The sequence below is a fragment of the Eptatretus burgeri genome, chromosome 17, assembly GCF_056783735.1.
Source record: "Eptatretus burgeri isolate ZD-2024b chromosome 17, Ebu_testis_v1, whole genome shotgun sequence".
NCBI classification, from domain to species: domain Eukaryota; kingdom Metazoa; phylum Chordata; class Myxini; order Myxiniformes; family Myxinidae; genus Eptatretus; species Eptatretus burgeri.
The window spans coordinates 30,906,461-30,921,080 of record NC_140977.1 but is presented as its reverse complement, the minus strand read 5'-3'; the positions used below and the strand labels follow the sequence as shown (position 1 = coordinate 30,921,080).

Here is a 14,620-nt window from a genome sequence, read left to right as displayed (position 1 = left end):
AACCGGGGGGGGAGGGAGAGCGGAACGAACCGGGGGGAGGGAGAGAGCGGAACGAACCGGGGGAGGGAGAGAGCGGAACGAACCGGGGGAGGGAGAGAGCGGAACGAACCGGGGGGAGGGAGAGAGCGGAACGAACCGGGGGGAGGGAGAGAGCGGAACGAACCGGGGGGAGGGAGAGAGCGGAACGAACCGGGGGAGGGAGAGAGCGGAACGAACCGGGGGGAGGGAGAGAGCGGAACGAACCGGGGGGAGGGAGAGAGCGGAACGAACCGGGGGGAGGGAGAGAGCGGAACGAACCGGGGGGAGGGAGAGAGCGGAACGAACCGGGGGGGAGGAAGAGAGCGGAACGAACCGGTGGGGGGGGAGAGAGCGGAACGAACCGGGGGAGGGAGAGAGCGGAACGAACCGGGGGAGGGAGAGAGCGGAACGAACCGGGGGAGGGAGAGAGCGGAACGAACCGGGGGGAGGGAGAGAGCGGAACGAACCGGTGGGGGAGGGAGAGAGCGGAACGAACCGGGGGGAGGGAGAGAGCGGAACGAACCGGGGGAGGGAGAGAGCGGAACGAACCGGGGGGAGGGAGAGAGCGGAACGAACCGGGGGAGGGAGAGAGCGGAACGAACCGGGGGGGGGGAGGAAGAGAGCGGAACGAACCGGTGGGGGGGAGGGAGAGAGCGGAACGAACCGGGGGGGGGAGAGAGCGGAACGAACCGGGGGAGGGAGAGAGCGGAACGAACCGGGGGAGGGAGAGAGCGGAACGAACCGGGGGAGGGAGAGAGCGGAACGAACCGGGGGAGGGAGAGAGCGGAACGAACCGGGGGAGGGAGAGAGCGGAACGAACCGGGGGAGGGAGAGAGCGGAACGAACCGGGGGGAGGGAGAGAGCGGAACGAACCGGGGGGAGGGAGAGAGCGGAACGAACCGGGGGAGGGAGAGAGCGGAACGAACCGGGGGAGGGAGAGAGCGGAACGAACCGGGGGAGGGAGAGAGCGGAACGAACCGGGGGAGGGAGAGAGCGGAACGAACCGGGGGGGGGAGGAAGAGAGCGGAACGAACCGGTGGGGGGGGAGAGAGCGGAACGAACCGGGGGAGGGAGAGAGCGGAACGAACCGGGGGAGGGAGAGAGCGGAACGAACCGGGGGGAGGGAGAGAGCGGAACGAACCGGGGGGAGGGAGAGAGCGGAACGAACCGGTGGGGGGGGGGAGCAGGAGGTTGAGAGTAGAATGAACTGAGGTGGGGGGGGGGCGGGAGGGAAAGAGAGAGACCGAGAAGAGGACAAATGGAGTGAGGGACGCACCCTCAGTGGTACAAACGAACTCCAGACAGATCAGTAGTGGAGAGAGAAATGTCCAACGTTTGTTAAATATAATTTGATAAACAAAACGAGCACAAAGTAAGAAGTTCGTCGTGTGACAATCGTCACCACGGAGGATCCTCGCAATGATTACAAGGCCGCTCCGGGTGTCGTCTCGTCGCTCTCACTCACTTGTCCTCCGACACGCTGATGATCCCGTCCTCTTTGGGAATGATTGTCGCCATGTTCACCACATCCTGCGATCCCTCCGCCTTGGCGAGCAGCAGAGGCCGCCGAAGCCGCGCTTCCGTATGTATCTCCGCCGCCATGACCCTCCACCGATCAGTCACCACTTCCTTCCTCAACAACAACAACAATTTTAATTCTTTACAATCCTCCACTTCGCTTTCCTGCTGCTCGAGTCCCCCGTACTCCCTTTGGTTATTCTTTCTCTTTCTTTCCTCCACCGTTTTAACCCCTTCACACTCACTTGTTTCCTTCCACTCTGTTTTCACACATTCCTCACTTTCGCCTTATTCCTTTTTATAAATCTACATTTTCGGTCAAAGTATCGTCCTCTCATTCGTCTTGCTGGTTTCGTGTTTTTTTTTTTCTGGGCCCGAGTTACTAAATCACGAATTTGTTTTTATTTATTTACGACTTGTTTACCTCACGGACATGTGAGTGCGCGAGGTGGATTTATTGAGGGGGCGTGGCTTGCACCGCGCATGCGCGTTTGGCCCGAATTTGTTCGCTGCACGTGGATGTCTTCTTCTGCCTTCTCTTCTTCTTCTTCTTCATTTCATTCTTTTACTCTTCTTCTTCCTCATATTTGAAAACAAGGTGATCCTGTAATAAATACCCCAGTGTCTGCGTCGTTGTAATACACAAGGAAATTAGACGCAAGTGGAAGCACATTCAGCCCACCATGCCTGCGTGTTTACAGTATGACCGGTAGAAAATGGATGTCACATATTATTTTGTTTCCATCTTCACAATTATTCGATGTACAAATGGTACAATCATTTTGATGAGACGGTATGAATCGTAATTAAGGCTCCACTGCATGTTCTGCCTTCCCTTCCCCCACCCCTCCCTCCCCCTTCACTCTCCCCCCCCCCCTTTAGTATTCCTGTCAGCAGAGTGATAGGTGGTACTTGCTTGTCCTGGACTCAAACTAGGAAATCCTCATTCACTCTTCCCATTTTCTGTTCCTCCACCCAATCTATCCCTGGAAAGTTAAAATCCCCCAAAATCAATACTCTTCCCTTACCACATTCCCTTTTGAATTATTCATGTACTCCTCCTTCCTCCTCTTCCTTCACACCCAGAACCTTTAAAAAAAAGCATCCCACCAGTATGTTACTGTTTTTACAATCTCTACCCACACAGAATCCTCAACATTTATTCCTTCCTTAATGTCACCCCTTTCTCTTAATGCAATGCTGTCCTTTATCTGAACTTTAGTGTGCACGGAATTGAGAAGAGCAGACAGACTTCTGGAAGACTACAATAAATATGAAAAGTCGTCCATTAATTGTGTTGACTGAAATCCCTCTCCAGAGGACGGAGGCTCCACGGACCGACTCTGCATCATGTAGTCGATTTCTCCACCAACAGATAGTGGCACCGATCTGTAGGTCTCGTTCTCTGCCAAAACAAATACACATCTCGAATCTCTACAGTCTACCCTCTCCTGTTCCTCTCTACCCTCTCCTGATTCTCTCTCCCCACTCCTTCTAAACTGTCCCACTTATGTGAGTTATGTTTTCTTTTTTTTCCTTTTCTTTCTTTCTGCTCGAGTCCCTGAAATGCCTTCCAGAACAACAGAGACACTACATATCAGTGCTCACAACAATTTATTGGCAAAATTAGGACCAATCACCGGTGTCCACATTTAATACACTAGTACGTGCCCGAACGTGCGTGGCCGTACGTGCAAACCAAAAACAACAACTTTCAAACAACCACACAGGCCGTTCCTTCGCTCTCGTAAACGACGACTGGATTTGGGCATTGTGTTTAACTATCCGGAAGTCCATACGTTGTAACCCGTAATGGGCAACGTGGCCGAGGATCTCTTCCCTATCGGCCACGCCTACGCAGCAACGTGTCTTGTCATTGGTTTGGTAAATAAATGGCCATAACTTGGGAACCACTTGTCCGATTAATATCAAACCTTGAAAAGGCACATACTCAGGTGCCCAGCAATATATCTGGCAAGTTTCAATTAGATCGGACCAGCGGTTGGCGAGAAACAGCGGACACACACACACACACACACACACACACACACACACACACACACACACACACACACACACACACACACACACACACACACTGCTGGAATTATAGACAGATGACTTTCAAAATTATGTCCCCTTCCCTGCAAAGTGACTTTCGAAATGACACATGCTCTCTCGAGCAACAGGAAATGACACACACAAAACCAACCAAACAAAAAAAAAACACTTAATAATAGTAAAAACAACATTTAGCAGTTTTATTATTTTGATCTAGTATTCATAAATTGGTGTGTTGTTGATGTGGTGCAAGTATGATGGGTTGAATAGCCTCCACCTGAGTCCAATGTATCTACATGTAAAAGGGCATGTGTGCATCTGTGCGAGTTCGCCTGACTCCGCTCACAATATCTATACAATGGTCACCAATTTAGGAACCCTTTCAAATCTTTCATAATCATCTTTTAGAACCCTTTCTCTCAAGCAGCACTTTTACTGCAGTTACACAGGTCCTTGCTATTATTTCTGACTATTTTCTCTTAAATTGTGAGTTGAACAAGCGACCGTGATGGATTTCCATGAAGTTGGTGATTGCATAATAGGGAGCAGAAACGGTTAAATATTCAGCAGTTTCGACCTGGGAATGTTCGTTTATATGAGTGGGAGGAGAGCGAGAGTAAAGATGGGACAGCTTTGGAAGGCAGAGGTTGAGGCTTTGGGGGCGAGGGAGTTTTTGAAGGCTTGAGTGTGGGGAGGGATTGATGCCTTTGGGTTGGGATGCCTTTAGGGGTGGGGAGAACAAAGACGGCAGAGTTGGAAGGCTGAAACTTTTTTGTTGCGGTCAGAATTGCATATGTAAGTTCACTCACAGTAAAAATGTAATTGTGTGTAACCCCATGGGCAAATGTGTTCGTGAATGTTGAAAAGGCCTTTCACATATGTGATGTATGTGTGTTAGCTACCATTGCAAAATTTCTAATCAACATAATTTTCAGCATTTCGACAAAAGAGTGGCAATTTCAAGATTGTTCGTTAACCATAATTGTTCTGTTCCTGCCCATGGGTAAATGTGTTCGTGAATATTGAAAAGGCCTTTCACATATGTGCTGCATGTGTGTGTGTGCTACCGTTGCAAAATTTGTAATCAACATAATTTTCAGCATTTCGACAAAAGAGTGGCAATTTCAAGATTGTTCGTTAACCATAATTGTTGTTCCTGAATGCAAATTTTACGCAGAAATATAGCATAGAACTTGAACTGAACACAGTAGAGTGCATACTTCCACCAGGCTGAACAGTTTATGTTTTGTATCTCAATGATTAGGCTGGATCTGGATCCAGACCTGAACCAAAATCGAATGGGTTTGTTCTCATCACCTTCTCAACTCATCCATCTAGTTTCGTCCAAATCCATCCAACACTTTTGAAATATGTTATATATAGTTTTTGGCTACACCTCTCAATTGTGAAGAATCACTTTGAAAATTCTCGTATCCAGGTCTCGATCCACATCCTCAACAAAATCTAATCAGCTTGTTCTCGTCACCGACCCACTCATCCACCAAATTTCATCCAAATCCATCCACACCGTTTTGAGATATTGTGCTACACTGTACTGAATATAGTTTTTGGCCCCATCTGTCAATGATAAAGAATCACTTTAAAAATTCTCGCATTCGGATCTTCACCAAAATCTAATCAATTCGGCCTTGTCACACACCCAGCCTGCCCACCAAGTTTTGTCCAAATCCATCCATAAGTTTTTGAGAGCGAACCGATTGAAAAAAAAAAACCAATGTCACCCGCAGGGTGACCCGTATCTTGCCAAAAGGTGATCACGTGTGACTTCTTTAAGGTCACACTGAGGTGAACAGAGCTGCTATCCACCAGGAGCGACTCCTTGAGGAATATCTGCCTACGAGAGATTCCGATGAGAATCGTTCTACAGAGTAACCATGAAAAATATGCTTTTGCCTCATAACGTCACCAAATGACGTCATAATGTCTCAAGCTTGACATATCTAGAAAGCACTCATCGAGGTGTTCAATTTGAGGTACTACACGATATGGTTCCTAAAACTTGAAAATTTGACCTTGGGGTCAAATATATTTGACCTTCGGCGCTAACCATGAAGGTCAAGGCCAATCGCCACCAAAAATTAATCAGCTGAGCGCCAGACCATGAACTATATTCCCATGAAGTTTGAAGACGATCCGATCAAAATTACTCAAAAAATAAGGGTTTCGTCGACTCCCCTGATTTGCGACAGTGACCTTGACCTTTGACCTTGACCTTCAAAATTTTATGCACGGAAAGGGACCTCTATAGGCCTCTGATATGCGAAGTTACAAAAATTTCCAATGATAACTGTGCTCTGCAGAGTGATTTATACGTGATTACAGACCAAAAAAAAACAAAAAACACATGAAGATCAAGGCCAATCGCCACCAAAAATTAATCAGCTGAGTGCCAGACCATGAACTATATTCCCATGAAGTTTGAAGACGATCCGATCAAAATTACTCAAAAAATAAGGGTTTCGTCGACTCCCCTGATTTGCGCCAAAGTGACCTTGACCTTTGACCTTCAAAATTTTGTGCACTGAAAGGGACCTCTATAGGCCTCTGATATGCGAAGTTACAAAAATTTCCGATGATAACTGTGCTCTGCAGAATTTTTTATACGTGATTACAGACAAACAAACAAAAAAAAAATAAACCAATGTCACCCGCAGGATGACCCGTATCTTGCCAAAAGGTGACCACGTGTGACTTCTTTAAGGTCACACTGAGGTGAACAGAGCTGCTATCCACCAGGAGCTACTCCTTGAGGAATATCTGCCTACGAGAGATTCCGATGAGAATCGTTCTACAGAGTAACCATGAAAAATATGCTTTTTCCTCATAACGTCACCAAATGACGTCATAATGTCTCAAGCTTGACATGTCTAGAAAGCACTCATCGAGGTGTTCAATTTGAGGTACTACACGATATGGTTCCTAAAACTTGAAAATTTGACCTTGGGGTCAAATATGTTTGACCTTCAGCGCTAACCATGAAGGTCAAGGCCAATCGCCACCAAGAATTAATCAGCTGAGCGCCAGACCATGATCTATATTCCCGTGAAGTTTGAAGACGATCCGATCAAAATTACTCAAAAAATAAGGGTTTTGTCGACTCCCCTGATTTGCGACAAAGTGACCTTGACCTTCAAAATTTTATGCGCTGAAAGGGACCTCTATAGGCCTCTGATATGCGAAGTTACAAAAATTTCCAATGATAACTGTGCTCTGCAGAGTGATTTATACGTGATTACAGACCAAAAAAAAAAAAACATATGAAGGTCAAGGCCAATCGCCACCAAAAATTAATTAGCTGAGCGCCAGACCAGGAACTATATTCCCATGAAGTTTGAAGACGATCCGATCAAAATTACTCAAAAAATAAGGGTTTCGTCGACTCCCCTGATTTGCGACAAAGTGACCTTGACCTTTGACCTTGAGCTTCAAAATTTTATGCACTGAAAGGGACCTCTATAGGCCTCTCATATGCGAAGTTACAAAAATTTCCAATGATAACTGTGCTCTGCAGAATTTTTTATTTGTGATTACAGAAAAACAAACAAACAAACAAACAAAAAAACATACAACTGACTAACATATCTTGCAAAAACTTCGTTTTGCCAAGATCAAGATAACAAAAGACTTGTTATGTGGAATGGAAGCTGATTGAAATAAAAAGGGAACTTTGCTCTCAGTCACGTATTTTTATGGGATGAGGGGTGGGGGGGAGGAGTGAGTGGGAGGAAACAGGGAGGGCATCGTGTCAAAGAGCATCATTTGGGGGGGGGGGGGGGTTGGGTGTTTGTCGAAAAACTACCAAAAATAAAGCACGTGTTTTGTGGACGACCCCTTTACAACTAAGGCAATTGTGAACCAGATGACGAAGCAATACGAGAAGATGATATGTTGGTGCAAGACAATGGTACTGATAAACGGTGACTTAAGGTCATCAGGCAAAGTGTATCCGTTTCGATTGATAACAGCGCCACCAAAGGAACACCTTCCATCTTGGTGCTGGGATTCATCATCGTCAAAGACAAACACATTGTTCAACGCAGAAGGAATTTTTACTGCAAGAAAAACAAACAAGTCTTGCTTGCAACCACATCACCCACTCACATTGAAAAAGGATGACCATACATTTATGTCATTCTCAGCCTTTAGTTCATCCAAATGATAATTTTGTGCAGTTATTCCTCCTTTCCCTGGGCAGAATTCTGAAGAGCATTCCACGTGATGACATTTCCAACCACTCATCATTTAAATAATATCATTATTTTTATGTTCTACATACACAGCTTGCATCGAGCAAGATCCACTTCTAACAAGGTGACAAGTCTGACAAGTCATTGTTAAACTGGGACTGTTATTGTTAAACCGTTTGGGCTGAAGCAGTGCACATCAACATATATAAACAGCCGATAAAAAACACGACATTTACAATATCAACCTGTGCTCACCCCGGCCCCTACCATTGAAAGGCTTCACCCTGTGCACTTCCTAATGCTTTGTGGATGAGGTTCTTGGCCAAAAAGCCTTACGACATACAATAAACTTGTAGGGCTTCTTCCACTGGTTGTAATCTCCACTTTGCGGGTTTCACATGGTGGAACCAAGTCTTCCCAGGACTCAAGAATATCCACCTCCATTTTGGTAAAGGTCACATTTTGTTGTTTTCTCCTGTGTGTATTATTTGATTTTGATCTTCTGTCATCAAATGCTTTATGACACTCACAACATTCTTGTGGCTTATTCTTTGATGATTGTGTAACTGAGTTGATTTAACAAAGGTCTTATGACATACAGAACACTTGTATGGCTTGTCTTCTGTGTGTGTTGTTTGATGAACGCGTACATTTGATGAGCGAGCAAACTTCTTGCTGCATATGGAACACTTGAACGGCTTCTCACCAGTGTGGACTCTTTGATGAATTTTCAGTTCTGAGATGTAAGCGTAATCCTTGTTACACACACAGCACTTGTGTGGCTTCGGTCCTGTATGCAATCTTTGATGTTTTCTCAAATATCTCAATTGAATAAAGGCTTGAGGACACAAAGAGCACTTGTAAGGCTTCTCTCCTGTGTGTAGTCTTTTATGACCTTCTAAACTTGATGATTTAGCAAAGGCCTTTGTGCAGACGGAACACTTGTAACGCTTGTGGGGCTTCTCACCGGTATGAATTTTGTGATGCCGTTTTAAACTTGGTAACACGGTAAATGATCTATTGCACATAGAACACTTGTGTGGTTTCACTCTTGGGTGTGGTTTTTCATGCCAGTTGTCGTAATCTTCTAAAGCGGGTATAAAAAAGGAGAAAAAGGAGAATGTAATCTCTGAAAGCAGGCACTGTATCATAGCATAGAGAAACTAGAATGGCACTCGGTAGAGCTTGTACCTCCACCCTGTAATGCCTAATCCATGAGAACATATCTGGCCCAATACATATCTTGTCATACCAAACTCATCGACCAGTTTTTGTCATAATCCGTGCACAACTTTTTGAGATATCGTGCTATATATATCGTTTTTAAGCCCGATCTCTCAATGGTGAATAATCACTTTAAAAATTCTAGTAGTCGGATCCGAATCTGGATTTTCACCAGAATCTAATCAGTTCGCCTTGTCACGCACCGAACCTGTCCAAAAAATTTAATCCGGATCCGTCCAAAACTTTTTGAGATATCCTGCACACAGACAAACAGACATAGAAAGGGGTGAAAACATCATCTTCACTTTCGGTGGCAGAGTTAAATATGTAAAACTTATATCATGTGTATTCTTTCATGATCATACAAAGATGAGAACTGACAAAACGCCTCACTGTTCCCAGTTTTTCCACAAGGAAGTTAATTTCAAGGCCACTTGTATGGCTTCTTATCAGTGTGTATTAGCAGAAACAGTGGATAGATAGATATGTAGGTTGGTAGGTTTAAATTTGAATTTGATATTGTTCCGGCCCGGGTTTCGGTGCTCACCAAGAGGAGAATCACTCGAGTTTTTCCCGAACACCTGGTCCTGAGGTCAACGACCACAGATAACTCCGTGATCCAATGGGATGTAGTTCTTACACAGCCGTTGCTGCTAGATGACCGGCCTAGCAGAGCTATTCTTCGATGTTTCTGCGATACATTTATATTGCACAGTGACCTAAAGAGAGGCCACTCCCTCAGTGCCACACATGCTGATTTTCTGTCGAGTGGAACAGAGCAACTCAGGTGGGGTACAACTTCCCATCTAATTACACTTGTACACTGTCGGACCAATGAAGGAAAACAACCGAAACAGATTGGAACAAACAATTATTAATTTACACACACAAGCAATTATTTAAAAGCAAGTATTTAGACTTTTAGAGGCAAGAAAGCAAAAGGCACATAAGATCAGATTTAACCATGACACATTCTTTCTTGGGCAATCTTATTTACACAAGAGACATGGCCATCATTCAATCAGGGGAGAAGACAAGAAGAAGAACTGGAGAAGAAAAGGAAAGTAAAGTAGGGTCGATTCTTTTCTCCTTCACATCACAGCCTAACGGGGCTGCACCATAATCCAAATATACTGGAGAATGGGACGGTGGGGAGGAGGATGGTCAGTGGTGACGTGGCATGATGGGATATGCAGCCATGTCCCTGAGGTGTCCAGACCCAGCAGGCAAGTCCTCTCCGGCGTGCAAGATATGCGACTCGCCTTCCTCTGTCTCAGCTTCTTCCTCCTCAGGATTTCGCTTTTTCTCCCACCTGAGTCTTCTGCTCCTCGCAGGACAAACTTTAAGAACAAGGACAAGCTCTGATGAGACAATCCTCTTCCTCTTTATAATTGCTGTCTCTCGTGTGAGCCTCTTCCACCTCATATTGTTGTGGGCCGGGTATCGGCGACGAGCACGACCGCTCGTTTGAGCAGCAGAGTCGACTCCACCGAACACCTGGAAGTTAGATCGTTACCCTTGGATAACTCCGAAGGTACGGGTCCCTTACAGGACCGTGAATAGTCAATAATTCAACCACGTGGTACAGGGTTATTTGCCAAACTTTAAAATACCTAGAGGCCCACGTGGTGAGCTACCGAGGAATTCACACCCTCGACGGAGCTCGAAGGGGATAAGCCATTTCCGTGCTCGACCTGTGCGTATGGTTACCGAGGTCCCGTCGGTCCAAATGCACAACCACAGCAGCAACGGCCTTTTTAATCACCCAACACGCACCGTGCTAAACCAATGAAGGAAAGGACGAGGACGAGCTGAAACATTCAACAATGGGGATATTTATTAGCAATAATCGGGGGGAACGAGGGAAGCACGTAAGCGCAGAATTATCACGACTAGGCAATGCAAGTATGTACGAGGCAAAAAGCACTTAACCAGTTCCTACATATAGACTGGGCGCACACACACACACACACACACACACACACACACACACACACACACACACACACACACACACACACACACACACACACACACACACACACACACACACACACACACACACACACACACACACACACGAAACGGACCCAAATGGTCTTTATTCGGCTCTCCAGCCGCGGAGGATAGTTCAGCTGGGAGTCAGGATGGCTGGCTACCTGGCCGCGAGCGCGCGGCTGGACGTGCACCCCTTCCCGGAGCTCCGGTCGCTAAAAGACGGACCAGGGCAGCCAGATGCAGACCAGCGTCAAGCAGACCAGACCAGCGTCGAGAGAAGCGATCTGAGAACCAGACCAGCGTCGAGATGCGATCAGAGAACCAGACCACGTCAGCGAGATGCGATCAGAGAACCAGACCAGCGTCGAGATGCGATCAGAGAACCAGACCAGCATCGAGATGCCATCAGAGAACCAGACCACACCAGCGAGATGCGATCAGAGCACGCGCTCAACTGACGGGGTGCAAATTATTTGTTCTCCTTTGTTTCGTCGTCCTCGGGCGCGGTCCGCTCATCCGTGGCCTGCTCTCATTGGGCGGACCGCGTGTCGCGGCTCCGCCTTCTTGCAAAGGACCGCCCTGGCACTGATCCGCTCGTCGCCCATTGGCCGCAAAATGACGCATTGTCTCATTTGGCGCCAGGCCAGAACGAAACGCTTTGTGAGCGCCCGAACAGCGCGGACAATTCCTCGAGCAGTGTTGTTGTTGGCGTTGTTGATGAAAAATCCTATCTATAAAATAACTTCGCAGCGCATGTACACTTAAATCCCCATTAGACATAGGGGACCCTAACTAGAAACAGATACTTATCGAAATAACTAAGCTACGGGGACGGCTGTCTGTCTGTGTGTGTGCACAAGTCTTCCAAATTCGTAACAATATCACTTTCTCCATCTCAGCTCGTGCAAGCCTCCTCCTCATTGGTGCGCATTCGATTGGGGCGGATCCACGATGCAGTGTCTGGAAAATGCCACGTCATTCTGTGGGAACTTTCAACGCAGCCCCACCCCTCGCTTCACGCACCGAAGGCCGTGACGAGAGCCCCCACTCCCTCCCTGGCGCACAAGCATTCATTGTACAGTGCATCGCTGCATCCTGCCTGCAAGATGTGCCACACTTTATCATGTATAGGAAAAGCATTGCACTTCGTGCCACAAACATGCATGTGACAATGGACAGAGTCCCATGCGGTGAAGGTAATCAGATTGGCCTGAAAAGATGAATGACCACAGATTGACCAAATGTGCCCAATTAAACAATGCGCGAATGGAGTGAAAACAGAGAGGGATGCTGCTGGACCGAGGAACAAAGGGACGACTGGGGGCCGAAGGTAAGACTGTCAAAATTATGTTTGGTGAAGGGGATTATTGGTGGATTGAAAAAGGCAGAGGGGGGAATAGATCGATGGGGTAAAGGAGTGATTGTTGTAAGGAGCAAGGGGGTGGGGAGGGAAGACATCACACTGGGGAAAACATGAACTAACTAACGCATGCCACCTGAACAACCCTTAAGGCCCTGTCACACCTTGACGATTTAGCCAACGTATGCAAAATTGGGCTAAAACGCCGGCACACGTCAAATACGTTATGGGTAAGTTTGTATACGTTAAGAGCACGCTGAAAAACACTGCCATACATCGTAGTACGCTGGCTTTCATCGTTGTACTTTACGGTTGTCCTCAAATTTTAGCATGCTTGAAATTTTACGACGTATGCCAGCGTATGACTCACACGTTCCGCTACGCTGGCCATAAGTTGTAGGCACGTTACGCGATTGTTGACACACGTCGAGGCACGTTACTTGTAAGTTACTCATAAGTCGAAACACGTCGAGGTAATGCTTAGCGTAGCCAAAACTTATTTCTAACCTATGAGTAACGTGCTTTGAACCTATGTGTAACGTACCTCCAACGCATATTGACGTATGTAGACGTATTTGATTGACGTCTTCCGGACGACCACAGAACTTACTGAACGTGTTTCTAATTTACAGCTACCGTATAATGGCGTATTGGCAGCGTTTAAAAAAAAACAAAAAACAACAATAACTTCCGATATTTCGTCACGTGCCGTTACGTCACGTCCGATTGCCTCTTCAGTTTGCTCATGTCTTATTCTTAGTTCCTCTGTGAATATTTTCTGTTTGAGGATATTGTCACGTCGACATCGAAACTTCAAAGCAAATGTCCGAATATATTTTAAAATTCGCGATAGACTAAAAAAACAAACAACAAAAAAAACAATAACAACACCAACAACAACAACTTCAGATATTTCGTCACATGCCTTCACGGAGCCAAGGAGAAAAAAGAAAATGTGCCTTGACGGAGAAAATAAGTTTCGAGTATGCTAAACATTACCTTGACGTGTTTCGACTTATGAGTAACTTACAAGGAACTTGTGTCAACGATCGCATATCGTGCCTACAACTTATTCCCAGCGTAGCGGAACGTGTGAGCCATACGGCGAGTACGTCGTAAAATTTTCAGCATGCTTGAAATTTCACGACGTACTAAACGCAGCACTAAATATGACCGCATACTTCATCGTTTTTCAGCGTGCTCTTAACGTATACACAACTTACTCATACCGTATTCGACGTGTGCCAGCGTTTTAGACACATTTTTCATAGGTCGGCATATGCTAGCTAAATCGTCAAGGTGTGACTGCGTGGTTGACACTTCCAATTTTCAGGCAGTTATGCTTTAAATCGGCGTCGGCAGCTTTTTAACAGGCTATGCCACGAGTTCGTCGGCGATACGTGCAGCGCACTAGGCTTAAGTTAAACTATCGTTGGGCATAGGTTGTGAACGCCGACAACAGGCTAACCATTCGTTGGTATAAGTTATCTATAAGACAACGAAACGTTCTGTGCCCGTTACTAATATGTTATTCATACAACCAACACGTTATGAATACGACCAAAACTTTAAAAAAACATCAAAATTTCAGCATACGCCAACGTTTTACATACATTTTTATATGTTGCCATTGCTGGCTAAATCGTCAAGGTGTGACAACGCCTTTAGACAAGGGACCAAGGACTTTCTACACATAAGACTAATGAAATAACTAATCCTTGAGTCACCTACATGTCAATGTATGCTCTCGCCAGAGGATAAGTTTACAAAACTGAAGCAATATGTACTGAGAAGCATCTAGAATAGAGAGGTACATGGCCATTGGGAGGAATGGTAGGGAGCCATGGTATTGATGGTTGATTGTATACCTGTCATGCTTGCAATTTCTGTGAGAGGGTCTTGTCAAAAGGTGGATGTGCTGTTTGTTTATTTATTTATTCCTCACCTTACCATCCTGTTTACCCCCCCCCCCCTTCCCCTCAAAACAACATTTTTTTTTTTGGAAAATAGAAATGATAATGCATATTTTTGTCATATTATACAGCACTGATTTCTGAGAAAGTCAATTTAATATCAGTTACCTTTAAGTACATGAAATAAATAAGGAAATTGAAAAAGCTTGATTTTTGCTACACATATTGTTCTGGGTACGCACTACGCTGGCCAGGTTATGAGTGGCCTCTCTCGGACCCACTTCCCGACCATTGATCCTGAATCCGATGCATCCGGATCT

At 45.9% G+C, this 14,620-nt stretch overlaps 2 protein-coding genes across 19 annotated transcripts in view; both read right to left on the bottom strand.

The window, feature by feature from the left end:
* Window positions 1-2,208, bottom strand: part of LOC147009680 (WD repeat and FYVE domain-containing protein 2-like) — a 33,433-nt gene extending 31,225 nt beyond the window's left edge. Inside the window, exon 1 of one of the 2 annotated variants that reach the window (XM_085860746.1) lies at window positions 1,484-2,208. In XM_085860746.1, coding sequence (XP_085716872.1) covers window positions 1,484-1,620 — 137 coding nt within the window. In that variant the 5' untranslated portion in view covers window positions 1,621-2,208. The remainder of the gene's footprint in view (window positions 1-1,483) is intronic. The other variant, XM_085860744.1, reaches the window with a different exon arrangement.
* A 4,913-nt stretch (window positions 2,209-7,121) lies between these two features.
* The window catches only part of LOC147009679 (uncharacterized), a 52,146-nt gene continuing 44,647 nt past the window's right edge, over window positions 7,122-14,620 (bottom strand). For 11 of the 17 annotated variants that reach the window (XM_085860739.1, XM_085860740.1, XM_085860737.1 and 8 more), the window contains one exon: window positions 7,122-8,892. In XM_085860739.1, coding sequence (XP_085716865.1) covers window positions 8,261-8,892 — 632 coding nt within the window. In that variant the 3' untranslated portion in view covers window positions 7,122-8,260. The remainder of the gene's footprint in view (window positions 8,893-14,620) is intronic. The other 6 variants (XM_085860730.1, XM_085860731.1, XM_085860733.1 and 3 more) reach the window with 3 other exon arrangements.